We start from the raw sequence: 12,907 nt of genomic DNA on the forward strand, positions 1-12,907 counted from the left end.
GAAACTGTGCTTAAGAGCACCTTCCTCATGACAGAGGGATCTACCAAACTATGCTAGAGAGCATCTTCCTCTAAACAGAGGGATTCACCAATGTAACTGTGCTTAAGAGCACCTTCCTCATTACAGAGGGATTCACTAATGACAATGTGCTTAAAAGCACCTTCCTCTTCAATAGAGGGTTTCACCAAATGACTGCTTCAAATGCAGTTCCAAAACAAACAACCATTGCACTGCTGTGTGTGCAAACTCATTACAATGTTCTTTTATGCTGCTGTATATTCTCTGCTGCACTGTTGTGCCATCTTCTTTACTGTGTCTACCCCACACTGCTGTGTCTACACTTGCTGTTGTGTTGCTGCACTTCTCTTACATTTCTTTGCAAACTCTGCATTGTTGTGTCTTCCCTTTCTCACATTCACACTGTTGTGTGAGAATTCTTTACTTGTGCACTTATGCGTGCTTCCCTTCTTCACAAAGGGAAAAATTTTCTCCACGCTGCTGCGTGCTCCCCTTCACTCATTACAATCATACTTCTGCTGTGTCTCACTTGCATTTCAGATGCAACCAACACACTCAGTGCACTTACATTTACTGCTGTAAAGAAAAAAAAATTCTTTTACATGTGCTGCTGTCCATTACCTTTCATTTCTTCAACAAGACTTCATGCTGCTGCATTTTTCTTGTTTGCATTGCTGTGTGCTTCTCCTTCTTCACGATGGGAAAACTTTTCTTCAAGCTGCTGCTGTCCATACACTTGTTGTTGTGTTGCTGCTGCAATTTGCACTGCTGCTTCCTTTCTGTTTCATCATACTGTTGTGCCCATACTCTTGGCACTTCATTCTCCAAAAAATAACACAGGCTGCTGCCTTTTCTCATGCACCCTTGCTTCACACAATCTTAGGCTTCATTTTTTTTATTTACACAATGCACTGCTGTGCAATTCCTTTCATTTTTCTGCTGCCATACACATTATCATTCACCCATGTGCATTAAAAATCTACTGTCCCTGTTTTTCTTTAGCCATTTCTGTGCATGTTGCATTGCATACAAAAAAAAATATTACATTTTTCACTGCTGTGTGAAAAATTTCATTGCATTCTCAGCCACTGGGCATTTACGCTCTGCTGCGTTTTGCCTTCTTCTCATTTTCTTCTCACTGCTTTGCATTTTCATCCCCTATAGAAAACATTTCATCTGCTGTGCATTATACTCACTCTGCTGTGAGTGTATTCTCTCATACTACATAAAAGGAAACTACCTTCCATTGCTATGCATTTCAATGCATGTGCACCACAAAAAAATTTCAAACTGCTGTTCATTCTAATCCATGTGCTCCATAAACAAATTTCAAACTGTTGTTTTATGTTCTGTCTTCCCACTGCTGTGAGGGTCTCATTGCCTTGCATACTGCTGCTCTTTACATTTGAGCGCTGCCATCTTTTCTTCTTTATGCATTTCTGTGCATATTGCGTAAACACAAAGCAAAAACATTGCTGATTTCATCACTGCTGCATATTACCTTCTAGAGGAATTAACAAAAATTTCATTTGCAACTGCTGCGCTGCAATACATCCTCCATAAACAAATGACTGTTAATACAGTTCAGCAAACAAAAATTACAAGCTCCCCTTTAATGTATACTTGTCTTCTTTTGGCAAGTTTTCTCAAAACAAACTTAGATCAGCTGCGTTGCTTAAGGGGCTTTCACACTGTATTTCTTTTCTTCTCCATACTTGTGTAACCTTCTTCTTTTGCATGGGTCTAGCTTGCATAGGAGCCCATGTTAAGTTACATTCACGTGCCATATGCCCAATGTTATGACACTTGAAACATTCAACATTCTTCATGAATAAAGATTCATGATTTCTTCTTGTGAAATTATTTCTTGGAGATTGTCGGAGACCACAACATCTATCTCCATGACATGCTCTACATTCTTTTGTCATATGACCAAAGTTTGAGCAATCATAACAATAACCATAAAATGAACTTTGGTACCTGGGAGATGGAGGTTTCCTTGATGTACTTCTGAAGCCTTGCTGCCTTGAGATCCTTTGATGATCACCATTGCCTCTTGCCTCTTTGCCATCAGCTACATTTCCTCTTGAAGCTGGTTTTCTGCTTGGAGCATGATTCCTTCTATTGCAGCCTTCATTTTTCTCCTTGCCTTTGCTGGAACTAGGAGCATCACCATCTCTTTCTGGCTTCTTCACATCTCCTTTGCTTAAGGCATCCTCATACTTGTTTGAGGGTTCACCTACATACCCAAGTCCTGATTTATCAAATGGAGATCTGTGATAGCTGAGCATGTCATCCAGAGCTTGAGAGCTCTTCATGATCTTGTTCATCCCTTCAACCTTCTTCCTGAGGAGGACAATCTCTTCTTCCAACTTTTCACATACATTATTTTTCTTTGCTAGTTGTCCCTCAGTTTCTTCCTTGCTAGGAGTAGCTTCAGCTGCTACTATTTTGAAGGAGATAATATCTGACTTCATTTTGGAGATTTCTGCTTGACTGCTCTTCATTTTCTTTTCAGCTCCTTGTGCCTGCTTCCTGGCTTCTTGTAGTTCGGACTTAAGGGAGGAGACCTCTACCTTGTACTGTCCAATCTCTTCTACAAGCTTGTTCACTCTCTTGTGCCTTTGTTCAAGTTGACTTGTCAAGGCATCTGCCTGCTTCTTTGCTTCATTCAGCTGATTTGTCATAGACATGACTTCTTCATGATGTTTCTTCTTGCATTGATCAAGCTCCTTCTTGAGCTTGGCAAGCTCTTCATCTCTTTCTCTTACCTGAAGCTTGATGAGGTCAAGCTTTTCATTCTCAGCTTCTATGATGGGTTCTTCTTGACTCATTGTCATGGTCAGTGCTCCCTTTGCATGAAGGTCATGCAGTCTGTCCCATATATCTTTTGCTGATGTATATTTTCCTAGATTCCTCTTCACAGAATCAGGGAGTCCATCCAAGATTAGTTTTGCTGCTTGTGCATCATACTCCATGGATTCTTTATCCATCTTGCTGTCATCAATCACTGACTCCCAGACTTCAATCCCCTCAGACATTAGGAAAGCCCTCATCATTATTTCCCATACATCAAAGTTTCCATGAAACTTTGGAGTTTCAAATAGAATGTATTCTAATGGATTGCCTTCAAGTTTAGTAGAGGGGGGAGACACATTTTTAACAGGCCTGAAGGCTTTCTTCTTTGACCTTGCCATTCTTATCTGGGCTTCTAATACTTGACTGTGTTTTTTTTAAAACAACTGACTGTCTTTAATAATAACTCAGAAACTTGGGAAATACCTGAATCCCTTTGGCTGAAACTTCACACTGCTGGAGAAGCTTTCTCTGCTGCAACCACACCTTCCTTCAGCTTCTTTGAGTCTTCAAAGAGCATGAACCTGCTCTGTCACTATCAAAGAGCCTGGACTAGCTCTGATACCACTGTTGGGTATTTTTCGATGGGGAAATACCAAAACTAGACATTCTAACACCACAGAGCCAATGCTCTGTTTCCACTGTTCCAGGACCTTTGTGCACAGGGAAGCTTTTAAAACAAATCTACTCATAACAGAGTATTACACAGCCATAAAAATATTTCTATTGATTAAAATACAAAGCCTGATACAAACTTCATCCTCTTTCACTCAGAGGGATTTTCAAAGAAAACTTACATTCAGCAAAAACTCTGTTTTCACCTGAGAAATTACTGTGCTGGGTTTACTGCAGTAAAACCCCTTTTACATTCACTGGTGTAAAAACCTTCTTTTACATGCTGCTGTAAAAACAAAATTTACACATGCTTACCCAAGAAAATTATATGCCTCCCCTGCTTGCGGTGTTTTACTTTTCTTCACTTCCAGTTAAATAAAAAAAATTTACAGATGTGCTCTCACCTTTTCTTTTTTTCATGCACTGATGTGCAAAACCACACATGGTTTTTCGCTTTCACTGCACCTTCGTTTTACAATGCTCCACCATTTCCTTTATGCACTGCTGTGCAAAACCACACATGGTTTTTCCCTACACAAAATCACATCAACTGGTTCTATCTTTTTACACACTGCTGTGCGTTATCATTCACATTTTTAATTTCATGTGCAATTCACTCTTCTACAAAAATGAGCACTCACTAGAAACATATACCAAAAAAAAATTAAAGATAGGGCGATGACTTGCCCATACCATTCTTTAAATTTGCCCATACTCCCGCTGAAATAAAATTAAAAACTTCACCAAAACTTACCAACCCACAGTAAATTGCATTTACTGTTTTACTGACATTTACTGGCGGTAAAGGAACTTTTACTTCACGTCAAATTTATTTGCTGCTGACCTGTACTTTAACCATTGACTTTATTTGCATCGCATCGCAACTTTTCTCATGTCAAAGACCCCGACTCTATGACATTGCCGATAGGGATGTGCCGATGCGATATCGGCGATCGCTCGTCGGAAGCACAAAAGCTTCTTTATGATTTCTTCACTTCGACTTTGCCGATGCGATATCGGCGATCGCAGTTGAAATTATATTTTCAACAGATACGGCGTTATTTAGCATTGTCAATATATCAATTAAATTAAATTTACACTGGCGTTTGATATTTGTCCACACAAATCTCATAAAGTAATCCATACAGGACATGACGTAGTATCGGCACAGTATTTGATATATTAACTAAATTACTAAATTTAGATTGCAGTCCCGTTTGATCTTGTCCACACAATGTCTCCACAAAGTAATCGTAATAGCAACAAAAGGATTATAGCACAAACAATTAAAAATCTAAAGGAAATTCAGACCGAATCGATAGTGACAAATCAAGTCTGAAGTTGACCCAGGAAGGATTTGAAGTATCTCATCAATGTCTCCCAACTAGATTGTGTGGGATGCACCCCATCCCAATAAAAGGCCGATGCTGGATGGCTGCACACACTATACAAAGCCTTCCCTGCACTGTCTGTAACGCCGCACTCACCACTGCAACAGGGTTTCAATGGCTTCCTGAATTTCCCTGCAAATAAAGAAATCTACGCCTTAAATAAACATTCAACAGTGTGGAGCCACAGAAAGAAAGTACATCCATATGAGACAATGGGGACAGAGTGTCAAACCATGTTGAAAAACCGCCATGGTATCTGAATACTGATCCAGAATCACAAAAGTTGCATCTGCTCGACCTTTTCTTATTCCCTCCACCGCTTCTTGCAAAAGACTGTTATGATATACGGCTAATGTGTTCAATGTAGCGTTACAACTTGTATGAGAGTTATCCACTGTAAAAGAAGGCAAGCAGCCCAGAGGCTCCATATCTGTGATTGCAAAGCGTCGGAAACCTAAATTGTACAAACGCACTAAATCTGCCCAGAGCTGCTTGATCAGCGATTCTACAAATGAAGGCAGACCCTGCAAATTCCAGACAGCTAATGTCAATGAGGAATAATGAGGAATGCAGACATAAAGCGGCATATTGTTACAAAAATCGATTTAGGCATTTTAGCATGAAGATTTTCGCAGTAGATATGAAAACTTCCGGTTAACTGTGTGTTGTGTTAGTTGATGTTTAGGTATTGTTTGAATATTATAAATTTTGGATTTTTTTTTGCCGGAACATATGATTTTTGGTTAAATCTTCGTCCTTTGTTATTTAAAATGTTTTTTTAAAGGCATGTATAGATTTAGTATGGTGGAAACTCTTAGAACATTAGGATTGTGGAGAATTCACAACTCAAACTTGTTGAAATAAATTTAATTGGAAAATATGCCCTCACAAACTCCAAAATATATAGGCAAAACAACTTCTGGTCAAATTGTGATCTTTTGTTGTTTAAAATGTGTTTTTGGCTGTATATAGATAAATGGATTCTGTTGAACTTATGGGGATTGAGATTACAGAAATATTCCAGAATCTGATAGTCAAGAGAAGGGTCAAACAATTGACACTTCTCCTGACAGTCAGATTTCATTTCCAATCTGCAATCTGCATAGAGCATCAATCTGTATAAAGATGCCCTATGGATTCAGCATCCTAGAAAACTCTAAGCACTCAGATTGTGGAGAATTCACAGCTAAAATTTGTTACCCAAAAAATCCATATCAACTTACAAATTCAACTAAAAAATATATATCTAAAAAAACTCTAAAACATATAAGACCTAGATTATACCTCTACCGCTCTAAAACATATAAGTCCTAGATTATACCTCTACCGCTCTTTGTTGCAGGATGTAGAAAGCGTAATCATTGCCGGAAACCGTGAATAGAAGAAGAGAAAACCTAAAATTCATTGCCAAGTATACTCTATCGCACATCAATCGTTGCAGTTGATCTATTTGGGTAGTCATGTTTGGCAGACCAGGCCATGTAGTGAAGATACCGCTCCCGCCGGTCGCAAAGTTCATGCCAAAGCGAAGCCGCCGGTTGGGATAGCTACCCTGCTGATTGTATGGCACTGGCGGAGGAAGCTTGGAAGCTGAAGCTGCAGCATTGTAATCAAAGATTAGAACCCCCAAAACGAGGCAGAAAAATTGTAGTTATACCATATGGACTTTTAGTATCATTTTTTTCAGGACTTTAATATCATTTTTTTCATAGACTCTAGGCATGTCATACACTAGACTGTCTTCTAGAATATCCCACTTCGAGGAAACCATTTCTCCACATGCATCCTTACAAGTAGTCTTTTCCTTATGTGGATTGAACTTTGGCGGAGGATTAACATCTTTTCTCACCAATTATTGATATGGGTTAGCATGTTTAGCAGCATCCCTCCCAGTCTTGGTACCTCCATGTGTAACAACATTAACACGAGATTGATTGTGGCACAGTTCTACGGTAACCTTTAGAATGTTTTGCCCCTTCTTCTCCTGAATTTTCGCGAGAAGATGAGGGAAATCCTCTATCGCATTATCCAAAGCTCGATAATACGTAAATGTTATAAAATGATAGGGATAAAATCTGGTGATATGTCCTAGCTGCCCACAATTATTTGTCCTCTCCCCCGTCCAAATGATCCTTGTCCTAGACCTGGTCCTCCAGGTCCTCTACCCATCATACCTTGGCCTCTACCCATTGATTATACATGCCTGCTTGATTGTACTTTTGTACCATCTTGTCATGTCCCTCTTGCACCCTGTAGGAGTCGTTGGTGTGATATATCATCCATTCTAAAGATCGACAATGATGAATTTCATGACTCATGGACTTACAAAAATAACAAAATAAATTCCTTGTAGAGGCTTCATATCTTTTCATCATAGGACAACTCGGTGGTGAATGTCGCCACACTTTACAGCTCTCACACCATAATCCACTACCTTTTTGGAATAGATAGTTGCACCAGCCGTCATGTAATATGTCATCACTAGGAATTCAGCTCTATGGTACCCAACCTTTTTGCAAATTGTGTACAAAACTTCCGAGCATTGTTCTTTCCCTTTCACTAAGTCCTGCAGTTGCACTGTGAGAGTGGCTATCTACGATTCTAGCTAGGCTATGCCAAAGCTTTCTCCTCTTGTGGTTGCTACTACGAAAGGCACTTTTAACTTCAATGTAATCTCCAAAACTTGATCCTGAGTTTGAATGTTCTTCTAAGTCAAAGGAAAACAAATATGATGCAATAATTCTACAATAGACCACTCCTTATGCTGCTCATATGGAATCTCAAATTCCAACCGACCTAACAACACTTTGAACCATTGATCATGGTCCCAAACAGATTCGTTCTGCCCCTGCTTGATCTCTTTCAATTCTGTCATACACTGAGATGCAGACTTAAGCCTTCAGAATTCTTTCAACATGACCCTTTTGATGTGTGCCAAGATTCTTGGATGTCTAGTAAGAGCGTTATTCGTGTACTTCATATACCAGGTCAGTGTATAATCTCTAAAAGTAGTCTTCAACTGTATAATCTTAGTGGCATCATGTTAAACGCAAATCGATTGCAAAAGTCACTTGGAGATAGGAACTCTCTTTAACAATTGCTTTGAATGGGTATGAATCAATTCCTATTCAATTTCATTCATTTTTTATTTATTAAAAAAAAAATATTATTTTTTATTTAAAATTTTTAAATTAAAATTAATTAATTAAATTTTTTAATTATGAAAAATTAATAATTAGTTAGTGATTTGTAATAGGTTGGAGATTAACCCTGCTTACTATCATTATAATTTAAGAATATATTTAACAATGGAAAAATTAGATATATTAATATTTTATAACTTTAATTTAAACATTATTAAGAAAAAGACCTATTCTAATTTATAAATGAAATGGATTCTTTTTCAAAGCATTTTTCTAATTAATTTTAATGAAAATATTTGAGAGATTTTGAAATTTTTGAATTTAAGTTGTTTAATTTGTAGAATTCGAGTGCCTTTTGAGGGTGTTGAATCCATCTATTTATTTAAAAATGTAGTTTAAACAACAAAAAATCACAATCTCATCACAGACTATATCCTCTGATTAGGGTGAAAAGGTCATTTCCTGTATAAGTTAAACTATGCCCTAAAATAATAATAATAATAAAAATGAAAATAAAGAATTGATTTTTTTAGGAATATTATTTCAATTACATTCATTTTATAACTATAACTAGTACAATATATAAATTAAATGGTTTCTAAATGGCCTATCAAAACACACACTTCATCATACATATTAAACTGCAAAAATTTAAAAAATCATAAGAATTAACTAAATTATAACTTTATTTAAAATTATTATTATTATTACTATTATTATTAATATATATATATATATATATATATATATATATATATATATATAAGTTAAAGTTAAACACATATATATAAAGTTTCTTAACTATGGAGATTATCCTTACTTCTTAATGGAATTTTTTAATTTGTAAATAGTATTTGTTACGAAATAGGCTAATATCATGGTTTATCAATACCAAACGTTTAAAAAACCATTTCATAGGACACTGATTCATATCACATTTTATTTAAATTAATGAATTTAATTAAAATGAAAAAAAAAAACATAATTATTTATGAAATAAATCTCATTCTTTGATTCATATATACTATTAAAAATATTCTGAAATATTCTATAAAGATCAATATTTAGAATCCACCTAATAATTAATGATAATTAAATTAAAATTCTAAAAAACCCTATTCTAAAATAACATATTCATCAATATAATTACTTTTAAATAATCATAAATTCATTTTCATTCTGATAAAAGTGAAATACTAACCCAAATGGCCACTACTCAGACAACGAAATTATAAAAATCTTGTTACTGCGTATCATATCCAATTAACCTATAATTTCCCTACCAAATTTATCAAAATATTATTAAAAATCATTTCCATAGGAAATTTATCAAAATATTATTAAAAAAACACTTGAAAACTAAATTACACGAGATAGACTTTACAACCTGGATATTCTATCGAGGTAAACCATAATTTCCACACAAAATTTATCAAAATATTAAAAAATAAAATTATTTCTATTGCACAAATTTACCAGATACGGCAGTATTTAGCAGTGTCAATATATCAATTAAATTAAATTTACCTTGGCATTTGATCTTGGTCCACACAAATCTCATAAAGTAATCCATACAAGACATACGTAGTGTCGGCATAGTATTTGATATATTAACTAAATTACTAAATTTAGATTGCACTCCCGTTTGATCTTGTCTACACAATGTCTCCATAAAGTAATCGGAATAGCAACAAAAGGATTATTCATTATAGCGCAAACGACAAAAATCTAAAGGAAATTCTGATCGAATCGATAGTGACAAATCAAGTCTGAAGTTGACCCAGGGAGGATTTGAAGTATGTCATCAATGTCTCCCAACCAGACTGTGTGGGATGCACCCCATCCCAATAAAAGGCCGATTCTGGATGGCTGCACACACTATACAAAGCCCTCCCTGCACTGTCTGTAACGCCGCACTCACCACTGCAACAGGGTTTCAATGGCTTCCTGAATTTCCCTGCACATAAAAAAATTCACACGTTAAATAAACATTCAACACTGTAGAGCCACAGAAAGAAAGAAAGTACATCCATATGATAAAGGGGGACAGAGTGTAAAACCATGTTGAAAAACCGCCATGGTATCTGAATACTGATCCAGAATCAAAAAAGTTGCATCTGCTCGACCCTTTCTTATTCCCTCCACCGCTTCTTGCAAAAGACTGTTATGATATACGGCTAATGTGTTCAATGTAGCGTTACAACTTGCGTGAGAGTTATCTACTGTAAAAGTAGGCAAGCAGCCCAGAGGCTCTATATCTGTGATTGCAAAGCGTCGGAAACCTAAATTGTACAAACGCACTAAATCTGCCGAGAGCTGCTTGATCAGCGATTCTACAAATGAAGGCACGTCCTGCAAATTCCAGACAGCTAATGTCAGTGAGGAATGCAGAGATTAAGCGGCATATTGTTACAAAAATCGATTTAGGCAGTGTACTATGAATATATTCACAGTAAATATGAAAACTTCTACTTAACTGTGTGTTGTGTTAGTTGAGGTTTATTATGGTTGGACTATTATAAATTTTGGATTTTTTTGGTCGGAATATATAATTTTTGGTTAAATTTTTATCTTTTTTTGTTATTTAAAATGTTTTTTTTGATAATATGTATGGGTTCAGTAAGGTGGAAATTCATAGAACACTAGGATTGTGGAGAATTTACAATTCAAACTTGTGATTCCAACCGATTCTTATTACATTTAGGGTAAATTTAATTGGAAAATATGCACGCACAAACTCCAAAATATATGGGCAAAACAAGTTTTGGTCAAATTGTGATCTTTTAATGTTTAAAATGTGTTTTTGGCAGTATATAGATATATGGATTCTGTTGAACTTATGTGGATTGAGATTCCAGAAATATTCCTGAATCTGATGGTGAAGAGAAGGGTCGAACAATTGACTGACCCTTCTCTCAACAGTCAGATTTCAGATTTTGAATCTGCAATCTGCATAGGGCATCAATCTGCATAAAAATACCCTATGGATTCAGCCCCTTAAAACTCAGGACACTAAGATTGTGGAAAATTTACAGTTACCCAGAAAATCCATATCAAATTGCAAATTCAACTAAAATATATATAAAAAAAAAGGCTCTCAGACATATAACAGATAAACTACGGCCTAGATTATACCTCTACCGCTCTTTGTTGCTGGATGTAGAAACCGTAATCATTGCCGGAAACCGTGAAGAGAAGAAGAGAAAACCTAAAATTCATTGCCGAGTATACTCTATCGCACATCAATCGCTGCAGCTGATCTATTTGTGTAGTCATGTTTGGCAGACCAGGCCATGTAGTGAAGATACCGCTCCCGCCGGTCGCAAAGTTCATGCCGAAGCGAAGCCGCCGGTTGGGATAGCTACCCTGCTGATTGTATGGCACTGGCGTAGGGAGCTTGAAAGCTGAAGCTGCAGCATTGTAATCAAAGATTAGAACCCACAAACGAGGCAGAAAAAATTAGTTATTCTGAGCAGAAAATTTGTAATTATACCTATCAAGTCCGCGAGGACTTTTCCATCCGAATGTCGCCCGGAGGGTTTTCCAGGGAAGCTTATACCATATGGAGGTTTCCAGGCGGTATTTGTTTTGTTAAGATTTCCCGTGTCAGCGTATGAATCTCCGAACACAAACATGGCTCCTGGGCTTGCGCTTTCCACATTCTCTGCAACCAAAATTGCCTGTTATTCAGAACTCATATGGAAATACTAGTACTTGGGCAATCAAATTCGAAACACAACAGTGGGAAATTACGATGAATAAATTGCAATCCGCAACAGAAAGCAAGGAGCAGTTTGAAGCATGGCCTCTCGGTACTAGCTTCTGATCTGCACATCTTCCGAACAGAAGGATTCACCCTTTTGCAACACACGATGGGGAAGAAAATTGGAACTAAGGGAACTAGTCAAAAAAATTGCGAGGGTCTAACGAGAAACGAGATCCTCGGAGCCTGTGTTTGATTTGGGAAAGAACGAACAGGTCCACGAAAATAACTCTACGAAACAAGAAAACTCTAGAAATGGTAACATTACAAGGTTATCCCATGGTTGTTTCTCAAGAAATCCATAAAGTCATTTTTATTTTGATGGTAGATTTAAGATTTAAGTATCATCTGAAAAAAAAAAAGATTCAAGATTAGGTGGAGAGGGCCTGTCACATAGATTTAAGATTTAAGCAATATTTTAAATTCGGATGGATAAGAGTCTGTCACATGTCGGGGAGCTTGATAAAGCCATTTGATTGTAGATTGAGAGAGATTTTTGAAATCTGATAGACAAGAACTTTACATATTGAAATCTGATGGACCAGATCTTTACATATTGGCCAGAGTTCGATAAAGTCATTGTGTGGAGAGGCCCTTTCGAGTATAGCATCAAAGAGATTTTATTTTGTAATGTAGTGGTATGTTTTATAAATAAAAATAATAAAATAATAAAAATAATTTAAAATTAAAATAATAAAAATTAAATTTTGATATTATTTTTATTAATATTGATTGGTTGGTTAGTTAAAGAAATTTGATTGGGTTAAGTTATTGAGTTGAAAATTTATAATATTTCAGGTTTATAAGAATATATAGTATTAATGTGGAATATAACTTTTTTGAAGTGAAAAATTAAATTAGAATTGATCATTCTAATTCTAATTTTAATTAATTAATAATTAAACCAACTTAAATTCATCTTAATTCTGGATCAATTTATTAATTTTTGAGAGAAATCAAATCTTTTTAGTTCAATCTTCTTTTTATTCTAAAAAAAAATTGATCCCTCTTGGTAAATCTAAAATTAAATAAATCTAAATTTATTTTATCTTAATTACATTTTTAAAAAATATTATGAACCATCCTTATATACAATCTCCAATATAAATTCAGAGAATATT

The 12,907-nt window shown here is 35.9% G+C and overlaps 1 protein-coding gene across 1 annotated transcript; it reads right to left on the reverse strand.

The window, feature by feature from the left end:
- Positions 1-4,698: 4,698 nt before the first annotated feature.
- On the reverse strand, positions 4,699-12,108 carry LOC149219750 (GDSL esterase/lipase At5g03610-like). Its single transcript, XM_089386905.1, has 8 exons — positions 11,777-12,108; positions 11,517-11,687; positions 11,159-11,433; positions 10,084-10,375; positions 9,790-9,980; positions 6,202-6,516; positions 5,113-5,404; positions 4,699-5,012 (listed from the first exon to the last, which is right to left on the reverse strand). The coding sequence occupies exons 1-8, from the start codon at positions 11,856-11,858 to the stop codon at positions 4,819-4,821; spliced, it is 1,812 nt and encodes a 603-aa protein (XP_089243031.1). The 5' UTR covers positions 11,859-12,108; the 3' UTR covers positions 4,699-4,818.
- Positions 12,109-12,907: the final 799 nt, after the last annotated feature.

The sequence above is a fragment of the Pinus tabuliformis genome, chromosome Q (assembly GCF_031772625.1).
Source record: "Pinus tabuliformis cultivar Carrire ecotype Pingquan chromosome Q, CPIR1, whole genome shotgun sequence".
NCBI lineage: Eukaryota > Viridiplantae > Streptophyta > Pinopsida > Pinales > Pinaceae > Pinus > Pinus tabuliformis.